The 22,912-nt window shown below is 52.7% G+C and overlaps 1 protein-coding gene and 1 long non-coding RNA gene across 2 annotated transcripts in view; one reads left to right on the top strand and one right to left on the bottom strand.

The window, feature by feature from the left end:
• On the bottom strand, positions 1–4,118 carry LOC134761176 (uncharacterized). The gene is made up of 3 exons (XR_010139480.1): positions 3,820–4,118; positions 1,165–1,304; positions 1–1,054 (listed from the first exon to the last, which is right to left on the bottom strand). It is a non-coding gene; the product is annotated as an uncharacterized LOC134761176 (long non-coding RNA).
• A 244-nt stretch (positions 4,119–4,362) lies between these two features.
• Positions 4,363–22,912, top strand: part of SULT4A1 (sulfotransferase family 4A member 1) — a gene marked incomplete at its 5' end in the record, with an annotated part of 38,021 nt that continues 19,471 nt past the window's right edge. The window contains 1 exon segment of the mRNA NM_001134169.1: positions 4,363–4,546. Within this exon segment, the coding sequence (NP_001127641.1) occupies positions 4,378–4,546 (169 nt within the window).

The raw sequence follows: 22,912 nt of genomic DNA, 5'->3' as shown, positions 1-22,912 counted from the left end.
GTACCAGCATCAGACTTCTGACTTACAGAGCTGAGTTTGTGGTAATTCATTATAGCAAAATAGAAAATGACTACACAATGAACATATATCATCACCTACATTCACCAGTTGTGGCTTTTCCCACATTTTCTTTCTCGCTCTCAATGTATATACATACATGTGCTTGCATTAGGGTTATAATTGTGGTTTTATTTGTGTAAAATCATTTGAAAGTAAGTGGCAGACATCATGATTCTTCACCCCCAAATACTTCCACATGTACCTCCGAGGCAAATGGACATTTTTACATAACCACAGTGCAGTTTTCAAATTTAGGAAATTTAAAATAGAATATTATCTAATCTAGAGTCTATATTCGAATATTGCAAATTATCCCATTAATGCCCATTATGGCTTTTTTTTTTTTTTCCAGACGGAGTCTTGCTCTGTCACCCAGGCTGGAGTGCAGTGGCATGATCTTAGCTCACCACCTCTGCCTCCCAGGTTCAGGCAATTCTCCTGCCTCAGCCTCCCAAGTAGCTGGAATTACAGGTGCCTGCCACTATGCCGAGCTAATTTTTGTATTTTTAGTAGAGACAGGGTTTCACCATGTTGGCCAGGCTGGTCTCGAACTCCTGACCTCAGATGATCCACCCGCCTTGGCCTCCCAAAGTGCTGAGATTACAGGCATGAACCATCACGCCTGGCTCATTATGGCTTTAAAGAAATGATCCCATATCCAACCCAGAATCACATGTTGTATTTAGTTGATAATAACTCAGTCTCTTTTATCTGGAACAGTCCTTTCAGCCTTTTTTTTCTTTTTTTTTGGTCTTTCGTGACACTGACATTTTTGAAGAGTATGAGTCAGTTGTTTTATAAAATGTTCCTTAGTTTTGTATTCATTCCTCATTATTAGATTCAGGATCAGGATAGGAGTTTTTCGTAGGAATACCACGTAAGTGACTCTGTGTCCTTTTCAGTGTATCACATCTGGTGGCGCATGCTGTCAGTTCGCCATGGCATTGGTAACATTTATTTTGATCACCTGGTTAAGGTGGTGTCTTAGGGTTCTCTGGAGAAACAAGACAAATACATATATATATATGTATATACACTTACATATATGACCCCTAGTTTCATATATGTTTATAGAAAGAGATATATTATAAGGTATTGGCTCACATGATTGTGGAGGCTGGGAATGATTTACCCTCTGCAAGCTGGAGACCCAGGAAAGCCGGCAGTGTAGTGTGAAGACCTGAGAGCAGGAGATCTGCTGCTGTAGATGTGATCCAGTTCTGATGGCCCAAGAACCAGGAGCACTGGGGGAAGGAGAAGATTGATGTCCCTATTGAAGTAGTCAGGCAGAGAGCAAATTCAACCTTCCTTTACCTTTTTGTTCTATACAAGCCCTCAACAAATTAAATGCTGCCCACTCATATGGGAAGAACAATTTGCTTTTTTTTTAAGATGGAGTCTTGTTCTGTCACCCAGGCTGGAGTGCAGTGGTGTGATCTCAGCTCACTGCAACTTCCATCTCCCAGGTTCAAGCGATCCTCCTGCCTCAGCCTCCTGAGTAGCTGGGATTACAGGTGTGTGTCACCACTCCCAGCTAATTTTGACCAGACTTCACTTACAAAACAAACTCAAAGATAAATGCAACAATTTCAAGATGGTGACCACAGACCATTAAATTCCAAAGTGTGGGGCCCTTTTGAGCACAGAACCCTGTGTGGCTCCCCCGGTTGCGTATCCGTGAAGCAAGGCCTGCATCTATGTCCATGTCTGTACTTTTATCTATGTCTATATGTTCATGTAACCGCCACTAAGAGCAAGCTATGATGTTTCCAACACTATGGAGGGTAGGTAACCTTGAGTCTGCTCCCAGTCAACCCTCTTTCCAATGCCCCAGGTTAAGACTATTCTCACCTCTATCACTATAGATCAGTTTTGCTTGGTTTTGACTGTATATAAATAGAATCATACAACATACCATTTTTTGTGCTTGACTTATTTTGTTCATCATTTTGACTGTGACATTCTTCTCAGTTACATTCTTTTTTTAAAAAAAATTACTGTAAGTATTCCATTATATGAATATATTGCCATTTATCTATTCTACTGTTGGGTATGTGGGTTGTTTCCCATTTTTGTCTAACATGCTCAAATTGTTTCTGATTTGACCTATGATAATACTTTCATGCTATACCCCGTGTCCTTCTGACCTATTCCCAACATTTTTGAACTTGCAGGAGTTCAAGACTCAACAAGACGTTTTAGGTTCATCTTGTACTTTCCTTGCCCTGGAATTGGCTTTTTCTCCAAGAAACCCCAGGTTCATTTGGTGAGGGAAGTATTTAGCAAAGATCTGGGCAGTGGGTATGCCTAGTATTATTGAGATATCATTGCCTAAAGGCTTTTCCAGCAAACATAAGAAATAGGAATTTAAAAATATCATAAACTCATGTCAATATCTCCAATTCCAATCCAATACCATAGAGTTCTTCCCTGCCTTCTCGCATTCCCCACTTACATCTTCCTTCTCCCACAGTGAGAACCCTCACCTGAAACATCAGGATATTCATTCATTCACTCAATCCCTCTAGCTTTTGGCTAGATGCCCTTTTGCCATTGGCCTAATTATTCTGAATAAACGCTGGGTGCTCGGAATGTCCTCTTTCTTTTTTGGAAAGACATCCACAAGCTTCCCAAGTCAGGATTAATTGCTGTTTCCTCTCTCTGTCTGCTGTGTACACATGGCCTGCGCTTCTCAGCCCATGTGTATGTATGTCTTTGGTGTCAGAATGCACGTGTCTCACTCTACAGTAAGAAGGAGAGAGTAGGAATAGGTCCTGTCCATCCACTCTGCTCCAGATTCTTGTTGGTGTAAACTCCTTCCATCCTCCTGGCTACACTATTTAGAGGTAGGAATCATTCTTTTCCTTTACACAGCTGATGATGCTTGGCTGCAGAGAATGAGAGCAGGCTGTGTTGTTTTCATCTTTGTGCTTCCCCAGGCATGTTAGCAGGTGCTTCATATATGTCTGTTGAGTGCATGACTGGCAAGGGGTTGCACTGAGATCTCTAGAACTCGGTTGCTCTTAAATTATAGTTTGCACAAGAAGTGCCTTGCTAAATGTATATTTTTGTAATTTTTCTCCATAGATCTGGGGTCCTGGAATTTGCAATCCAACACTGCCCTCCCCTACTCGTGGGATATTAAGAAGCACTTTTTGGCCGGGCAAGGTGGCTCACACTTGTAATCCCAGCACTTTGGGAGGCCAAGGCGGGCAGATCACGAGGTCAGGAGATTGAGACCATCCTGGCTAACACGGTGAAACCCCGTCTCTACTAAAACAAAAAAAAAATACAAAAAATTAGCTGGGCATGGTGGCAGGTGCCTGTAGTCCCAGCTACTCAGGAGGCTGAGCCAAGAGAATGGCGTGAACCCGGGAGGTGGCGCTTGCAGTGAGCTGAGATCGCGCCCCTGCACTCCAGCCTGGGCGACAGAGCCAGACTCTGTCTCAAAAAAAAAAAAAAAAAAGCACTTTTTTTTTGGCTGGACAAGGTGGCCCATACCTTTTTTTTTTTTTTTTGGAAGATCTCGTCCTGTTGCCCAGACTGGAGTGCAGTGGTGCAAGCTCACAACTCACTGCTAATTTTTCTTTTTTTTTTTGTATGTTTGTAGAGATGCGGTTTCACCATTTACCCAGGTTGGTCTCGAACTCTTGACCTCAGGAGATCTGCCCGTGCTCAACCTCTCAAAGTGCTGGGATTACAGGCGTGATCCACCGCGCCTGGCAAAGACGCATATTTTTAATAGCACCTAATATTTACCTGAAATGATCTTGGTTATTTACCAATGTAAGCTCCAACAGGGCCAGGCTTCTGCTTGCTTCTACCCTGACGCGTGTCGGGGGCCTGGCCCAGTAACTGGCACAGATCAGGAGCGCGCTAAGCACGTGTTGAATGGACGACTACCTTTCGGGGCCTTCCAGCCAGGGTATCTCATGCGTCTGTGTTGAGCGCTTGCTGAGTGACAGAAGCCATGAGCGGAATGAACGCACGCACGACTGAGGAGGCTGCGGACCGCGGGCCAGGGTCTCTGTCAGCCCCGGGAGCGCGTGGTTGACCGCGGCCGGGGGCAGAGCGGGGAGGGCGCGGCTCCGCGGCGCCCTGACGTCACGCCCATGCAGCGCCACGGCCGCGTGCCGGGCGGCGCCATGACGTCATACCCGCGGAGCCTCCGCCGCGCGTCGGGCGGCGCCATGACGTCACGCCTGCGGAGCTGCCGCCGCGCGCCGGTGGGGCGCGAGCGTGTGCGGGGCGCGGGCGCGGGCGCGGGCGCGGGCGCGTGCGGGCTGCGAGCCGGGAGGCGGCGGCGACGGCGGCGGCATGGCGGAGAGCGAGGCCGAGACCCCCAGCACCCCAGGGGAGTTCGAGAGCAAATACTTCGAGTTCCATGGCGTGCGGCTGCCGCCCTTCTGCCGCGGGAAGATGGAGGAGATCGCCAACTTCCCGGTGCGGCCCAGCGACGTGTGGATTGTCACCTACCCCAAGTCCGGTGAGCCCCGCGCCGACCGCGCCCGCCACGCCATGCCCCGGCTCTGCAGCGCGGCCGCGTAGACGCCGCGCCCGCGCCCGGGGCTTCTGCCGGGCCGGGTGGTCGCCCTCGCCACCGCCCCCGCCCTGCCCACCGCTCTCCCGATGCTCGGATCCCTGCGGGGCGGGGTAGGGTGGGGGTGGGAAGGGGCTTGGTTCTCACCTGGGGAAACCAAGGTCAGAGACTTTCGGTAGCGGCCCGTTCCGTGGAGATGGAGCCTATTTGGCCGGCGCTGCAGGAGGATGGGCCCAGGGCCGCCACCCATCCCTGCTTCTCCCTTTACCTGGCTGGCTGTGTGACCTTGGACAGGTCACTCAACCTCTCTGTTCCTGAATCCTGCCCAACCTTTGATGAGTGCGAAGTCCTGGTGTTCACCTGGGAAGGGAGATAACATGGGCGTCAGGGCTTTCAACGTGGAAATGTAACGTCCCTCCTTTCCAGCGTGGGCTCCGGGTGGGGGATGGGACCAGCCCCCGCCTGGAGTGCCTTGCTTGTACATTCTCTTGTTTCAGGGCTGCCTCCACCACCGAGGCAGGACCTGGGGCATTCACATTTCCCAGCATTAACTGACGTCGCATTCACAATAACAGCTGTGAGCTAGTGGTGGTAGACACTTTACAGTCTAGGCACAGAGGCTCAGAGAGGGGAAGAGGCTGGTCCAAGGTCACTCAGCTGGTGAGTGGCTGACCTGGGAATTAAAGCTAGGCTGGTCTGCTTCCAGACCTGAGGTAGGAGATTGTATAGTACCCCATCTGAGGTTTGTAGGGAAAGGAGGTAGCAGCTTTCCTGTTCTCTAAACATGCCCTAGGGATTCCCTTGTTGCCACTGTATTTGAGGCGGGCACAGCGTGGTTTAGAAGGTGTCTGGCTCTAAGGTCATGCTGGACCAACAGTCGGGCAGTTTCAGGAAAAGTTGTAGGCTTGGCTGGACCAGCAGTCGGGCAGTTTCAGGAAAAGCTGTAGGCTTGGCTGTTGTAGCTGTATGGAGTTCCAGACACCTGAGGGCAGGTCCCTGACATTCTTCTGAGGAAGATTGGAGTAGGGGCTCTCAGTGGAGAGTGTTGGTTGGAGAACAGAGCGTTCGATGGGCAGCTATCTTGAGCACATGCCAGTTGCCGCATGGGGTGGGACCTAAAATGCTTTAGGAATGGCTAAGCATGTCGTTGGCTTCTGTGGTCACTCATTAAGTCCTGCGGGCCAAGTGCTCTATCACTGTTAATCTGCGAGGGAATCTTACACCTTTTTTTCAGAGGCTCAGAGAAGGCACAAATTGTTCGGAGTCACACAGTTGCTGAGGGACACAGGTCAGGTCTAGCTAGGTCTCCTGGTCCACGGCCAGCTTTTCCCCTGCCTTATGGGTGCTCCGTTGCCCTTGGAAAATCATGAGGGCCCAAGAAGGAGGGGGACCCATCCTTCTTTCTAGTAGGCTTTAAAATGCTGGAAGTCTCAGCCACTTAGGAATTTTGAGGTTTGTGTCACTTCTCTGAGGCCCCTCCAAGTGGACTTCAGGTAGCCCAGTTCATATTTTCTTTTCCTTTCCTTCCCTCTGCTACTGGGGATGGATTTGTAGCAGGCGTCAGTGCTTACACATTAAGAACCTGGCTTCGGAGTTGGAAGTCCTGGGTTTGAATGCAGTTTTGCTGCTTACCAGCAGAGTGACTCTGGGCAGATCATAGAATCCCATTGAGCTGTGGTCTCTGCGGAGGGAGAAGAGACCGCCTCGGCCCACTGATGTGTGGCTGTGAGGATGAGCAAAATGGCGGGTGAGAGCGCTTAGCCCAGGTCCAGACACATGCCGGAAAGGCTCGTGGTTAATGCTGACTTTTAAGCCCTGAACACCTGTTGTGCCCAGATGCTTTGCTAGGGGCTGGGGAGGCCGAGAGAGGCCCTATCTGGTGCCTGTCCTTAGTGAGCTCTCAGTCTGATGGGGGAGACATGGTTGGTGCTGGGGTTGGGGCAAGTAGCCAGGACTAACAGCTGCCCCCTTCACCTGCCATGGCAGGGAACCCACGGGCCTCCTTGGATTTCCAGTGCCCAGGTCTAGGAGATCCTAACGAACTTGCAGGTGGTCAGAGCCGGAAGGGCCTGGTCCCTTGTCAACCCCTTCCCACCCTCCGCTGATGGAGAAACTGGGGTTCACAGGGGTGGTGGGGGCTTTCTGGTGGCTAAGGCAATGATAATTAGATCCTGCCTTCGCTTCCTGTCCAGTATTTTTTCCCACAACCCCATGCTGCTTGCTCAGATTCTTTTTGTGCTTGTGACATTCTAGCTTAGATGGCGGGTTAGGACTGTGCTCTCCAGCGTAGGAGCCGCTGCCCACAGGCGGCTGCTTATATCTAATGAATTAAAATGAAATAAAAGTGGAAATTCAGTTCCTCAATAACATCACCATGTTTCAAGTGCTCAGTAGCCACATGGGGCTAGCGGCTGCTATATTGGGTGGCACAGATATGGAGTGCTCCTATCACAGCTGAAAGTTCTGCTGGACAGCGCCAGGTAAAACCGTGATCCAGACAGTAGGAGCCCATTGTGTCTTCTGAGAAGGACCTTTCTGTTGATCGCTGATTTTGTTCCTATTCATTCTTACAGCGTATTTGGTCCTGGGACGGTGGTTGTATTAAATCTGATTGTGTCTGTGAAAACATTTTGTCCGTGTGTGTTGTTGGTTTGATGGAATCACTGCCATTGGTTTTGTCAACAGGTTGATTTGAATCGGGTGCTCGTCCCCGAGGGGGCACAGCCCCAAAGTCGTGGAGCTTGGGCTTTGAAATACGGTCCCTGGCTCAGCCCGAGCACCCACTGCCCTGATTTTATTTTCCCCCTGGTTCCGGCCAGTCCTGAAGTGTGTGCGCATTCTCACTGATGCAGATGGAATCTCCTGGGCCTGGGCTTGGGTGAGCCACTTGGTTTCTTTGAACCTCAGTTTGCTCATTAAAAATGAGAGGATTTGACCAGATTGATTCATTTAAGTCTTAAATTTTCAGACAACTCAGGGGTTGAAGCTGAGGGGAGCTGAAGCTGAGGGGAGACTCATGGTGTGCAGGTCCCAGGCTAGATGGATGTCCTAGTTTTCTTGGTGTGTGTGTCACTGTGCCTGGGAGAGACAGGTTTCAGAAGGGCTGGGCATGAGGTGATGGTGACCTTGTGGCACTTGCAGTGACATGGAGTAAGCCAGAATCCTAACGCTGAAAAGTTAACTGACAAGTCAGGGTGGCTGTTCTCAGGGTCAGGTAAATGGCCTGGGAATGAGGGTTCTGAAGAGGAGGATCTTGGGAGACTGCATGGAGGAGGAAACAGGTTGGGTGGATTACCCATTACAGATGCTGTTTTGCCCTTTACCCACTTTGATCCTCAGGACAGCCCTGTGCTCTTGTGATTATTTCCTTTTTATAGACGTGAAAATGAGGGCCCAGGGAGGGCAAAGGGCTGGGGTAGTGTCAGCACCCAGTGTAGATCCTGGAGAGAAACCACCCACAGGAGGGGGTAAGAGAGGCGTGGGGGTGGGAGCTAGCACCTGTCAGCACTTCCTGGGTTACCAGTTTGTTCTGAGATCAGGGAGCATGCGGAGCCCTTTGAGCTTTACCACACAGGGTAACAAAGTGTTTCACAGAAGTGTGGTGAGTTACCTGCATCCTATGAGGGAATGCAGAGGCCTGAAGAATGGAACGTGTAGTTTTGTACCAGAAGAACCGAGAAGTTCCTCTTTCCCCATCATTCTCCTCTTGCTCCCTCATCCTTTCCCCTTTGTCTTCCGGCTGTTACACATACTCAGGAGGCTTGACCTGGGGAAGGGGGTGGCAAACCAAGTGTCCTGGGTCTGCGGGGGTCACGTTTCTCCCCATCACTCAACCGGGCTGGGAGGCGAAAGCCTGCAGAACGACTTCTGGAGGAAGAAGGAGATGGGGCTGCTGGGAGCACAACCTCCTGAGTAGTTGGCCCTGGCGGAATAGGAAGATACCCTGAGTCTGCTTGTCTGAGCTCCAGGGCCTCGTCTTGGATTCCTCCTTTCTCATTCTTCCCAGACAGCAATGACTCCTCCTCCACCGTGCCCTTGTTACTTGCTTCTACAAGGGGGTGCATCTGCCCCCCAAGCAGCTCTCAGATCTTTTGGCTCCTTCAGCCCCTGCCACAGTCTTAGGATTCTTCCCCTCTCACCTGGAGTGTTCCAGTGGCCTCCTCCTGAGTCACCCTTCAGCTCATCCTTCACTTGGTAGCTAGAGTGATTTCCTAGAAACACCAGTCTAACTTGGGGACTCCCCATTTAGAGTTCTTTACCGGCTCCCATTGCTGCCAGGCAGCATTCACCCCCTTAGCCTGCCCTTCTGTGACCTGGACTCCACCTTTTCCACCTCCTTGCTCGCCAGCCACGGGGAACAGTCTGCTCCTCTTGTCCGGTATGTTGCTCCCCTCCCCTCATGTCTCCTTTCCCCCATGTTGCCCTCTGAGTACCTGATGACTTCCCATCTTCAAGTCCACTTGTCTGTTAAATGAGGGGCTAAACATTCTTCCTAGACCTCCCCTGTAGTATCTTTCAGAACTCTAGAGATGATCCTCCTGTGTCTTCTGGCTTGCATAGTTTCTTTTACTTATTTATCTTTATTTTTATTTTTTTGGAGACAGGGTCTTGCTCTGTCACCCAGGCTGGAGTGCTCACTGTAGCCTCAACCTCCTGGGCTCAAGTGATCCTCTCACCTCAGCCTCCCAAGTAGCTGGGACCACAGGCATGAGCCACGATGCCTGGCTAATTTTTTGATTTTTTGTAGGGATGGGGGTCTTGCCATATTGACCAGGTTGGTCTTGAACTCCTGGGTTTAAATAATCTTCCTGCCTTGGCCTCCCAAAGTCCTGGGATTATGGATGTGAGCCACCATGCCTGGCCATAGTTTCTTTTGCCTTGGCCTCCCAAAGTGCTGGGATTACAGGTGTGAGTCACAGTGCCTGGCCATAGTTTCTTTTTCTTTCTTTCTTTTTTTTTTTTTTTTTTTTTTTTTTTGAGACAGAGTCTTACTCTATTGCCCAGGCTGGAGTGCAGTGAGGCAATCATGGCTCACTGCAGCCTTGACCTCCTGGGCTCAAGCCATCCTCCTGCCTCAGCCTCCCAAGTAGCTAGGACTATAAGTGTGCGCCACCACATCTGGCTAATGTTTTATATTTTTGTAGAGATATAAGGTCTCATCATGTTGCCTAGGCTGGTCTTGGACTCATGGGTTCAAATGATCCTCTTACCTCGGCCTCCCAAAGTGCTGAGATTACAGGCGTGAGCTGCCATGCCAGGCCTTGGCTTGTTTAGCTTCTGCTGAAATGTTGGCTTGTTCTTTTTTCCACTGGGTAATGTGCCTGTTTTCTTCTGGCTGCCTTCAGTGTTTTCTCTTTGTCTTTGATTTTCAGCACTTTGAATATGATATGTCTAGGGTTTTTGTATGTGTGTGTTAATTATTCTACTTGGGATTCCTCTAAGCCTCTTGGATCTGTGGTTTGATGCTTTTCATTATTTTGGAAAAGTTCTCAGCCATTATCTTAGAAAATGTTTATTTTACCTCATTCTTTCTTCCTTTGAGATTCCAATTACATATATGTTAGATTGTTTGATGTTGTCCTCCAGCTCTTGGATGTTGTATTCTGTTTTCTTCCCTCTTTTTTCTTTCCTTTTTTTTGAGACAGGATCTCACTGCTGCTCAGACTGGCCTAGAATTCCTGGGCTTAAGCAGTCCTCCTTCCTCAGCCTCCTGAGTAGCCAGGTCTGCAGGCATGCTACTGCATCTGGCTTCTTTCTTTTTCTCTTTTTGTTCCAGTTTGGGTAATCTCTTTGGACCAATCTGTGGCTAACTGCTTCTTTCTTCTGCTGCGTCAAGTCTGCTGATGAGCCGTCAAAAGCATTCAATGTTTCTGTTCTGTTTTTTTCCCTCTGGCATTTCCACTTAGAGTTTTCATTTCTCTGCTGAAATAATCGCATCTGTTCATGTGTGTTGTCCATCTTTTCCTTGGGAACCTTTAACATGTTAATCAGACTTCTTATAAATTCCATGAGTCTGATTCTGTTGATTGCTTTGTCTCTTGACAGGTTTTTTTTGTTTTGTTTTTTTTGTTTTTTTTTTTTTTGCCTTTTTTGTGTATAGTATCTTTTGACTGCTCAACACAGTATATTAGACAGTAGAGACTAAGGTCAGCCATATTTATGCTTGGAAATGAGTCTGGCTGTTTAACTGCTGGGCCATTAGTATAAGGAATTGAGTTAACCCTGCCTCGTTGGTCTGGTTTGGGTTCAGGTGTTGATCTGAGTACCTTGAGCGACCACTGGTTTCATATTATTGTAGTCTTGGCTTGTGTTCAGTGGAGGAGCTGAGTTTCCAGAGGGTTTTTCTCAGTGTTCTTGCTCCACCTCCAGCTTTTGGTCTTCCTCGTAGGTCTGAACCATGGAGGAGTTTTGTTTGCACACTCTTGCCCCTGTGCCAGTGATCGACTCTGCTGTTATCTGTTACTTTGGTTTAGTAGCTTGGCAGGGAGGGTCTGGGGTTCTCTCTTGTGTGGTCTAGCTGCAGTCTTCTGCAGGCTCCATGTTGCTGGGTCTGGGTGGGGCTTTTTCATTGATCCTGCCCTCCTCTGAGTGGCAGCCAAACTCTGCCTAGATGGTAACTCTTGTGCAGGAGTTTCATGTCCCTTCTGTAGCATTGAGAATCTCTAGTAGTCAGGGCCCAGGGACAGTTTCCTGCCCCTCCCCCAAGGGCAGAGTCTTGGTTTTTCCTTTTGCCCATCTCCAGCCACATTGTGTCTTCACCAGTGCCCTGGGAGGTGACATGGTTTGCTGCCTCTCTCTCAGTGGCTTAAAGCCTTTTTTCTGTAAGGGAGAAGGGTACAAGTAGGATGTTTTTCTTTTCCTACAGCCATGATACTGAGGAAGGCTCTCTCCAAAGCATGCTGCCCCCCACTCTTTCTCCTGAGCACCTGGCCTAGGTCTGGAGAAGAGCCTGTGTTTGGGTGTCAACTCTCTGCTCAGTGTAAGATTCTCTGGCTTCTCTGGCTTCAGAGGTTCTGTGCTGTCACACGGGCTCACCCTTGGCTTTTACCAGCATGGAAACATTTTACCTGAATCCTCTCGCCACCTGCATGGGCTGGCTTCTCTTCCTCCGGGGCCGTGTCTCAGGTGAGCTGGTGCTTTTGCCTCCTGCTACTCTGTGGAAGGGCCCATCTTGGTTGAGTGAAACTAGGATCTTGTATTTTATCTGACCTCTCCCTGTTAGTATGGGGGCAGCTCTTTCCAGCATCCTGCATCTAGGGGGAAGTGGCCCTAGTGGTCCCTCCTGATCTCCGACCACTAGATGAGGTGGTGGGCATGTCCGTAGCTCCTGGGATGTGGGACAGGGTGTTGCACAGTGTGACTGTGTTGTGGTTAGCAGGGAATGGGGTACTAGCGTGGGCTTCTGGAGTGAGCGAGAGGAGAGTGGAGGGCCCATTGAGAGGTGAAAGCCTCCCTAAAGCATGCTTTGGAGACTTGCTGGCATTTTCTGGAAGCTAAACCAGTCATTTTATGGGGGCTAGTGAGCCAGAGGCCCTGGCTTGGGCTTCAGGACTTGGCTCAGCTTGAAATGAGCCAAACTCTCCTGGGACCTGTTGACCCCACCAGCGGCAGGGGCATTGGACTAGGTGGTTGGCATTTGTCCTGCTCAAGCCTCAGAACGACCAGGGAGGAGAGCGGGTTTCCTGTCTTTGTGCCAAGTACTATGTTTTATCCTCCCCATCCTCACAGCTTTGCCTGAAATAGGCCATTTTTTGGGTAAGGAACCAAGACCCTGAGAAGAAACTGGCCCAGGCCAGCCCGACTCTGCAGGTGGCATCTCCCTGTGCTGCCACCTCCTTCCAGTGGGCCTGGCTTTGGGTGGTGCCAGCCCCGGGTTCATGAGTGGGGTCAGTGCCTCGCCCACTGTCACTGTCCGCACCATTGTCGCTGCTGCTGATGCCTGGTGCTCTGTGGGGAACTACATTGAGTTTGTCACTGTCCTCGCCTTCCAGATGATGAACCCACATAGAGGGGCAGATCTTGTCCAGTGTCCCGTCGTCTGGAGGCAGCCGAGCTGGTTTCCAAATCAGGACTCTCAGATCCAGAGTCCTCATGACTGTCGCCTCTCTCAGGGCCTGCCCGCCCAGGCATGTGAGCGGGTGTGCTTTCGTACTAGAGAGTGGGCCTCTGCTAGTCAGGTGGGAGGTGGTCTCAGAAGGCAAGGGGGGAGGAAGCCAGGAAAGGGGTGCGTCTGTGGAACCCTGGGGCTCAGCCTGCCAGGATCCCTTGCGAGATGACATGAACACAGCTAGGAGCCTTCTCTGGTGTGTGGGGGGCAGGCGCCAACTCTTGTCCCTTAGTGGTTGGGGGTGGCTCAGGGCGTCGGCTCCTTGCACTTCTGGGCCTGTTCCTCTGTGGCCAGGTGGGAAGCAGGTGCAGGTGCTTGAGGTCAGAAGCCCTCACCAGCGCTGCAGGTGACCTCTAGGGCAGCTGAGGGGTGTAGGTGGGCACTGGTAGGCTCTGGTGGAGGAGGGGACCAGTTATAAAGACTTAGGTCTGAATTTTGATTTTGGGCAAGGCCCTGATTCTTTCCCAGCTGGTCTTGGCCAGACTGTCCCCCGTGTGTGCAGATTGACTAGGGCCCTGCTTCGGGCTGGGCTTGGCGGGGGCAGCTCTGCTCCAGGCACCTCTTTTTCTCTTCCTGGGACTAGCAGGCTAGCCTGGGCCCAATGGCCTTCTCTTGGCGATAGTGGAAGTGCAGAAGAATAAGCGGAGACATGCAAAGGTCTCTGTTGGCCAAGTCACATGGTTGTGCCCAGAGTCAGAGCAGGACCTTTATGAGGGGCCGTGAAGTCCCACAGCAAAGATGCGCATGGGGCATGTGTTGGGGTCGTTGCCCTGTTTGCCATTGTTGTCCGCACCATCATCACCATCAGTGATGCCTTGAGAGTGCTACATGAGGGCAAACTGGGGCCCTTAATGCCGCACACCAGAGCCTCCTTTCCCCAAAGCTTCTTACAACTAGTTTCGCCCCTCATCCTTAAGGTCCCATTGCAAAGGCTGTTTTTTTTACAAAAGCCCTCCCTGACTTTCTCTCATGCAAGGGCGGAGCCTCTTCCCCTTGAGGCAGAGCTTCTGTCCCCTGGGGCGGAGCCTCTTCCCCCTGGGGTGGAGCCACGCTCTGCTTGCTGTGCCAGCTCTGTCTGAAGGTGCAGCAGCCTCTTGGTAGCCTCTTGGCAGCCTCGGGGTTGAATACCCTGAACAGAAGAGCTAAAGGCCTAGGAGAAGTTCACTTTGAGGAAACTGAGGCCCAGAGGAGCGGTGACCTTCAGGCCTCTCAGTCACTGGCAGAGCTAGGCTGGGAATCTGGTCTCCAGGTCAGAGTCTCATCAGACAGAGGCTGGGGCCAAGCCAGGGTTGCCAGAGCTTCCTGGACTGGGCAGGCCTGACTGTGGAACCCAGCATGCCACAGCTGCCTGGCATCACCCCAGCAGGAGGAGGGAGTCACGGCCAGTGACTGTGCCTCTTTCCCCTCTGCATCCAGCAGGGGTCTGGCTGTGGACGTGGCCCAGAGTGGGCAGGGGTGGGCTGGAGATGGCTGCAACTCGTTTCCCAGGGTCCCAGGCCCAGAAGTGAGCTGCCACTGTCATGGGTGGGGATCAGTCCCAGCAACTGCCCCATCTGTTTCACCCTTGCTTAATCGTAACTAGGAAATGGTCAGAGATTTAGCCCGCAAGTGAGTACACATGGGACGTGGCCCTGTTTGCTGCTCACTTGCTTTGTGAGCCTTGGTGCTGTGTGTGTGGTGTGTGTGCATGTGTGTTTGTGTGGTGTTTGTGTGTGGAGTGAGTGTGAGTGCACGTGTGCTGTGTCTGGTGTGTGTGTGCGTGCTGTTTGGAGGAGTGTGTGTGGTATGTGTGTTATGTATGTGGTGTGCGTGAGTATACATGTGTGTCTGTGTGTCTGATGAGTGTGTAAAGCACTCTGGTTTTGGAGCAAAAGTTCGAGGTGCTGGGTTCACTGCCCACTGGCCTCTGTGGCCCTGGACAGTTCATCCCTGAGCTTGTGTGGTCCTGTGTGAAGCTAGATGGTAATAGCAGCTCCAGTGAGGTGTGTGAGACCCAAGGGGGAAGTCGTAGTGAGCTTCTGGGTCTCGGTCAGCGTGTCCTCAGCTGGTGCTGTGAGCTGGGCTCCGGAAGTCTTGGTTCCCTATCCAGTTGCCAGCCAGGTGACTCTACTTTTCCTCTTCGAGCTTCCCATCCTGCTGTGTGTCGAGGGCATTGTGTTGAGAGCTGAGAGACAGTGTGTGGAAGCACAGGGACAAGGACTGGCCGCGCAGGCATTTAACAGACGTCCTTCACCTTTTTCTTTTCCTTTTGGAGTTGGGGAGCATTCTCAGTGTCTGTTGGGGGGCAGTTCCCTCCCGGATGGGGGCAGGAGCCCCCAGGTCGTGGACTGTTGCCTGGGCCTGATGGGTTGCCCCTTTAAAAGTTCAGCTGTGGGCTGGGCGTGGTGGCTCACATTTGTAATCCCAGCACTTTGGGAGGCTGAGGCAGGAGAACTGCTTGAGCCTAGGAGTTCAAGACCGTCTTGGCAACATAGGGAGACCCCCATCTCTACAAAAAAAAAAAGCACAAAAACTAGCCAGGTGTGGTGGTGTGTGCCTGTGGTCCCAGCTACTTAGGAGGCTGAGATGGGAGGATCTCTTGGACCCAGGAGGGTGAGGCGAGCCATGTCCAGCCTGAGCCACAGAGCGAGACCCTTCCTCAAAAAAAAAAAAAAAAAAAAAATGTCCAGCTGTTGCTGTTTCTCAGGGAGCTGGGGGATTCTGGCATCCGTGTGGATATCCTGGGACTCCAGAACACTGTAGGGGGCTGTGTTTCAGTGGGGCAGACTGAACACACATGCTGGTGTCTGTTTCCTGTTGAAACCTCACTAAAGTGACAATAAAGGGATAGAAAGCTCTGAACTCCCGGAGCAGGAGAGGAGGGTGTGGTGGATTAGAAACCCAGAAGACCACAGGCAGGGCTGAGTGCTGGCTCACTGGGCAGGCGGGGAACCTGAATGCCGCAGTCGGGAGGGCGGCCAGGTGGGAACCAATTCCAGCAGCCCAGTCAGGAAGCAGCCGAGGTGGTATCCATGACACTGGGGGTGGAAACCAGAGGCTGTCACCAAGACAGTTTTCTTCTTTGGGGACCAGAGAGGCTGTGATGTGAGGGTCCTGTGACAGCTGAAGGCTGGGACACAGGGCATGTGGGAAGTAGGGTCTCCCACAGGCTGCACACTTGGAGGGTGGGATTACCAGCCCCTCCTCTCCTCAGCTCTCAGGATGCCTGTGACCTGGTTCCAGTCTCCAGGCTGGGGTTGGAGGCACCGTCTTCTGAGAAATTGACCCCAAAGCAGAGCCCTGTACCTCCTACCGAAGTGACAGGTCCTCAGCTGTGAAAGCACCGAGGCTGCTCCCCCAGGCACCTGTGGCCCCCAGGGCTGCTCCCACGGTCTCTGCTTCACCTGTGAGTGGACTCAAGATACCAGGTAGCGAGTCTCCAACAGGAAAGATAGAGACCTGCAGAGACAAAACACAAAGCAGAAAAAAGAACTCCCAGAAAGCAAAGACCATGTGAGGAGCAGAAGAAAACCTAAATACCCAGAATAACACCACCTCCACTCACAAGTCTTTGCAGTATCCTCTGAGCGTCAAGACACGTGTTGCTTTCACTAAAGGAACCAGCAGTGAAGACTGGAATAAGGAGAAATCATCAAAGACTCCTGGAGGTGAAAAGTGTGATGTGGAGGTTTTAAATGCACAGTTGTGAGGTTTGGGTGGTCAGGCTGAGAAAATAGCCCAGGAAGTAGAGTAAACATTTTTACAAAATGGTGACAAATAGGAGCAAAAATATAAGAAAAATGGAAGATTAATCCTGGAGTTCCAGAAAGGGAACAGAGTACAGAAGAGAGAAAATTATTGAAGCTAGAGTTTTCAGAATGTTCAGAGCTCAATAAAAGACACCCCCAACCCCTGCCAACTGTCTGGCCTAGTGAATGAGTAAACTGGGGCAAAGAGAAGATCTCAAAGCTCCCACAAAGAGAAAAATGGGCCCCCAGGATCTCAGCGGCACCATCGGCAGCGAGAAGACAGGATGACGGAAAGCGATCTCCAGCCTGGGCTTCTGTACCCGACCAGACTGTCCCTCACATGGGAGGTGGATGTGGACGTTTGCAGTCACCTCAGTCTCACGCCCAGGAAGCAGCCAGGGCACCTGCAGTCAGGGGCCATGGAGAAAGGACCAGTGCACCCAAGGTGGGGGGAGGTCCAGGAAGATCCCGTGCAGCCATGCCAGGCCGTTCACTCAGATGAGGGAGGGAGAGCAGAGGGGGCAGGGACATGTCCCCAAGCAGCAAACGGGATCGAGCGAACACCCACCCGTGTCTCTGGCCACGTTGAGGCTTGTGAGAGTTGTGGAAGGAATGATTAATAGCAATATAGAAAATGAAATAAGCAAACTAAGGCAGTTACCTACTCTGGGAAAAGTGAAATAGAATACAAAAGAGGAAATGTCATCACTACATGGTGTAGTTTGCATTAAACACCAAATTAAGCCTTGAATTAAATCCAAAATTGTGCTGCGACTGTATCGGCAGGAGGGAAGCTTGTGAGTAAGGGAACTTGGCTAAGTCCTCATCTTTCGTAGTCGAAAATCATTAGCCCATCTAAAATGTACAGATCATGAAATAATGATATCAGTATACTTTTTGGAAATTTGAGGGTAAAAAGAATCTACCAAAGGTCTCCTTCTGGGGAGTGGGATTAGAGGAGGAGAGAACTGTGGATCTTTGTGCCTTACAGGACTGACTTTTTCAACTAGGTACAGGTGAAGCCGGAAGTTTCCTGACTTTTTCGCAGGCGGGAGCTGGAGTACACGAGTGCTGGAGTCAGCTGGCTGCTCTGGCACCGGCAGGGGTGGGCTCCACTCACTCGAACCTCCTTCGTTCCACCCTCCAGGGAGGGAGCACGCAGGTGAGCGAGGCAGGAACAAACTTTGTACCAGCCCCACAGCAGCACCTGGGGTTCAGAGGAAGTGTTCCAGTGCTCTTTTAACCCAGCTGTCGGGGCTTAAGTGTTACCAGCTCAGTGGGCCCTCTGCCTTTTCATGTGAGGCGGCTGCCTTCTGCCAGCGAGGGTTAAGGGTCAGTGTGACAGCCTTTTGCACCTGCACTTGTAGCACCCGAGTTCTTGTCTGGCATCTAGGAGGAATGAGGCTGCATGAACGAATTGAAGATGGTAAATGTGGGGGATTTTATTGCTGATGAAAGTGGCTCTCAGCGGGAAGGGGAGCTGAAAATGGGACGGAGTGGGAAGGTTATCTTCCCCTGGAGTCTGGCCATCCTGGCCAGACTCTCTGAAGCTACACCATCAGCCTGTTCTTCTGAAGTCACACTGCTTCTGTCCGATGTCCAACCATAGTCTCTGACGTCCGGTTACTTTTTCTCTCTCTGCTGGCTGAATTCTGGGGTTTTTGTAAGCACAGGATTGGGGGCAGGGAGTGGTTTTGGAAAAGATAACATCTGAGCGGGAAAACGGGGATGTAAGCTCTCACTTTAGGCCTTGGTATCAGGCCTTTTGGCTTGAGGGTGGGACCCCTGCTGGGGACCTGCCCTCTTCTGCCCCGTATTTCCCTGCCCCCTGTCCCTATCACAGGTGCAACTGGTATATCCTGTGAGTGAAAATCAAAGGGTTTCAGCCACAGGGTCCTAGTGGTTTCCAGGCCGTTCTGATCAGTTCTGATGCTTTCTGTGAGTTCCGGTGGGAATTTTGATGGGCTCTGTGCCCGGTGTTAAGACAGGCCATGCCCTAGAGTCCTGGGGAGTTCCACCCCAGAACAGCAGTGGCCTCCCGCAGGCCTCGACCCAAGTCCAGGTGTCAGTGTGCACTGCTCGCTGCTGCAGGGGGTATTGATCGGTTTGCCACTCAGAAGTGATTGCAGTGGTGTCAGCAGAAGCACTTCTGTGAATTACTGCTTCCAGCCGACTTGCGAAGAGCTGCTGGAGAGCGTGTTTGGCTCGAGTCGCTGGCCAGCAGGTGGCCCTGCCCTGTTGGCTCCCCTGGTTTCTGTTTGAAAGCCTGATTCTTCCCCGCTCAGGGTGGATCTGCTGGGGTCTGGGCTGGCTTCCAGCTGCCCAGCTGTGATGAGGAAGACTGGTGCCCTCCCGGGCCCCCACCTCGGCAGCGGCGTATTTGCCCTCACTGCTCTGCAAGGGGCCCAGCGTGGCCACAGCCCCATGCCCCCTGTTTGTCCCGCAGCAACATGACAGGCCTCACTAGGACTCCTCCACCTCTCAGTCCTGCCTCGGCCCCACCTGGCCCTGTCGGGAAGCGGCTCCAGCTCCAGGAGTGGCCCCCACTTCCCAGTGCCTTGTTTCCCTGTCAGTAAGGGCAGTGCTCGTGGACCCTCCTGCTCGAGGCTGGTGGAGGGCACCACAGGGTTTGCTGTGGGCATTGCTTTGCCTGCTCCAGGTGTGTGGCTTCATCGGTAGGTGCCAGGAGGGTCCTGTCCTGTGCTGTGGATGAGGGTTGCCAGGTTTGCTGTGAGACTGTGGCGTGTCCTTGCACGTGAGCAGGCCCTGTTGGTGGTACCCCATCTTGATTTCAGTTGCTGAGTTGACATTTGTTTATATTGATTCTCTTTGGGCCTGAGCAGGTCACTTTGTGGCCCTTCTGCGCATCATCTCCTTTGACCCCAGCAGCCCTGTGAAGAAGGGAGGAGCATCACCACCTCCATTTTCTGGAAGGTGGCAGGGATGGTGTCATTCCTGGGACTTCTGGGCCAGCCTGGAGCCTGGCACATAGTGAGCCCTCTGCTGAGTGAATAAAAGGCTCACTGGGTGGGTGGGGGTACCTGCGCTGGGGTTGGAGCGCCAGGCAGGAATTAGGAGGGTGGTGGCAAGGCGGGTGGAGGGGAGAGCAGCAGAAGAGGATTCTCCCTCAGTCTCCAGAAAGGGGCCCAGCCCTGCGCACACCTTGGCTTTGGAACTTCTGGCCTCCAGAACTGTGAGAGAATACGTTTCTCTTGTTTTAAGCCACCACGTTTTGGGTGATCTCCAGCAGCACCCCAGGAAATTAAAACAGTGACTAAGACCAGTTCCCTGCCCTTACAGGGCTTGCCCCAGCCAGGCACAGTGTAACAGTGTGCGAGGACAGTGTCCAGGGCTCCGTGGGACCAGGGAGGGGCACCTGATCGAGAGGCATGTTGTTAGGGAGGGCTTCCTGCAAGCAGTGACCCACAGAGCAAGCCCAAGCTGGTCAGGCAGAGGGCAGCCCGTTGAAGGCCTCGGGCCACTGGGGCGCTGGGCTTGGAAGGGGGTGGGAGGCTGGCCAGAGCAGAGGGGGTGGGTGGAGGGCTGGCAGGGCCACATCACTGGGACCTCAGGAGCCCCTGGGTGCAGGTGGCCACAGCGAGGGTGGGTGGAGGGGCTGTGCAGGGCTCATGCCCATGCCCAAGGGCACCACTAGGAGCATGGAGAGATACCAGTGGGAGGAGTGCTGGGTGCCACAGCTTGGCATCTGGCAGAGGGCCTTGCAGAGCTAGGGCTGTCTTGACTCCGAAGCTGGGTTTGATCTTTGGTTCAAAGTGCTTAGAAGTGTGCCTGGAATGGGGCAAGTGACCAGACAGTATAATGACCATTTTTCTTTGATCATGTTATCACATCTTGCCAGCTGGCTTTATGCCCTAGGAAGGCTGGGGCCTGTTCCTGCGTGTTTCGTGGTGTGTGTTCTTGCTGCCGCTCCCTCCCTGATGCCCACGTTGACCTCCTGTTGAATTCTCCTGGAAGCTGGAAAATGTAAGGTCAGGAGGTGTTCAACCAGGAAATTGACGTGGCAGGCTGGAGAGAAGGGCCACGGGGACAGGGCCAGGTGGACCTGACGAGTCAAGAACTTCCTTTGGCTGATATTCTGGCATAAATATTTAATGGGGGTAAGGATGGGACTTGTGGAACTGAAGTGGCCGATATTGATGTAAGAAGACTTTAATGTGCAGAGAACGTCTGTCTGGGTCATTGGCCTGCGGGGCTGCAGGGATGGGGAACGTGAAAAATAGGTGATGAAGATGTCACTGGGAGAGGCCCATTTCAGGGATGCTGCCCACAGTCTGATTTCTAAGGACAAAGACCCCCTCACTGCAGCTGTCCTGAGCTGCTGGGTGGATGGTCCTCACCAGGAGGAACAGGCAAGGCAGCCACACCCTGGTTCTATAACCCTTGGTACATTTTGGCCTTAGCCTCGTCTGCCATGAGGATGGTGGTACTTCCTACTCAGGTTGGTGGGAGAGTCCATGGGCTGAGAAGTTCTTTGTGTGTATTAAAAAGAGCTTGTTTTCCATCACCAAGCCACACCACTTCCTTCCTCCAGTGCCTTTGCTCCAAAGCTCCCTCCTCCAGGAAGTCTTCCTTGATCAACAGATCCCCTTCTAATTACTCAGTGTCTATGCAGCAACCAGCGTTTGTTGGTCCACTCAGGAAATATGAATTGAGCACGGCCACATGCTGGCTCTCTTGGTGCAGCAAAGAACAAGACAAAACAGCCCCTGTCCTTAAGGTGGGGAGAGGAGAGAGCACGTAAAAGAATTTGCAGGCTTTTTCTGGGCAGGTAGATAGTACATTGGAATCGCATGACAGGGCGAGGGACGGGAGTTAGTCCCACAGCTAGTGAAGGAGACTGTGCTGACTGAGCAGCGTCTGAGCAGGCGCAGGGAGGAGTCAGGGAGTGAGGAGGCTCCAGGCAGGGACACCAATGTCGGCAACCTGGGGAAGGGCTGGTTGGGCTCAGAGGCTGGAGGGAGCTCAGGGGAGAGCCGGGTGGTGAGGGAGTGGAACGTGGTGAAGGCCTTGCGTTGACTCTGTGGGAGGCAGAGCTGCCCCAGACAGCAGCAGTGGACAGTGGTGGAGTCTGACTTCCATGTTAAAGCCACAGTTTTGGCTGCTGGGTTGAAAACAGGTAGAATAGTGGTCCCCAACCTTTTTGGCACCAGGGAGTGGTTTCGTGGAAGACAGTTTTTCCATGGACCCAAGTGGTGGGTGATGGGGATGGTTTCAGGATGAAACTGCTCCACCTCAGATCATTGGGTTTAATTAGATTCTCATGAGGACCACACAGCCCAGATCCCTCGCAGGTGCAGTTCACAACAGAGTTCGTGCTCCTATGAGAATCTCGGGTTCCCGCTGATCTGACAGGAGGCAGAGCTCAGGCAGGAATGCTTTCCCACCCACCGCTCGTCTCCTCCTGTGCGTCCCGGTTTGGAACAGGCCACAAACCCGTGGCCTGGGGGTTGGGGACCCCTGGACTAGAAGGCAGAGTGAGCTGGGTGGCAGCAGAGAGCCAGGGAGGAGCCCTCGTAGGAAGCAGCTCAGGTGTGAGGATGCAGTGTCGCAGGGGGAGGGTCAGCTCTGGACGCCCCCGATGGCAGGGTCGGCGGGGCTCGCTGAAGCAAGCAGAGAGGAGAGGGGCCAGGTGAGCCACAGTGAGGCCACCATCCGGCCCGAGCACCTGTCGTCTGGAGGGGCTGCTTGCTGAGATGGGGTGTGGGGGCTGCGGAGGAGACAGCCTTGGACGCTGCCCCCAGAGCTGGCCGGGTCCCGCTGAGGCGCTGGGCAGCGGGTGAGCTGCTGGAGTTCGTGGGCATGTGTCCCGGAGGCTGATGTGTGGAGGGGTGGACCTGGGTTTGGCCTGGGGGCAGGGGACCAGGGCTGCACTCTGGGCTGTCACCACGTTCAGGGTGGGGAGATGATGGCAGAAACCAGAGCTGCCGATGTTAAGGGACCACAGTGGGTTAAGCTATGCTCATTTCTTCTGGGAGGTCAGACAAGGTGATGACTGAGGATCACTGGGGACCTGGAGCTGTTTCTGGGCCTGGGAACAGAGGCTGGAGAAAGCGCAGAGGGCCGCCTTTCTCCCTGGGAGTTACCTTTGGTCCCAGCACACTTCTGGTTGGGTGTCCTGCCTGGCCCTAGGGTCCTCGAATGGGACTCTGCACTCAAGGCACCAGTGCATGTGGTCAGCCCCGTGTGTGGTCCAGGCGGGGCCCCGCTTCCTCCTGCCTGCACCAGGTGTGGAGCCGGTCACAGTGCCTGCTCCCCTGGGCCATAGCAGGGAGGAGAGGGCCTGTCCCATGCATCCCAGGTGATCCCGGCCATCAGAAAAGGCCGACTCGAAGGGGCAGGGGCTCTGAGACAGCTGTGCCTAGGCTGAGGCTGGGAGGAGCATACAGGCCGAGCGGAGAGTGCTGTGGTTGGCCCTGCCCAGGAGGGTGCAGCCTGGACCCCGCGCCAGGTGTGCAG

This window comes from Pongo abelii, chromosome 23 (genome assembly GCF_028885655.2).
Source record: "Pongo abelii isolate AG06213 chromosome 23, NHGRI_mPonAbe1-v2.0_pri, whole genome shotgun sequence".
NCBI lineage: Eukaryota > Metazoa > Chordata > Mammalia > Primates > Hominidae > Pongo > Pongo abelii.
Note: the sequence above shows the minus strand (reverse complement) of the source record. Positions and strands in the feature narration are given on the sequence as shown.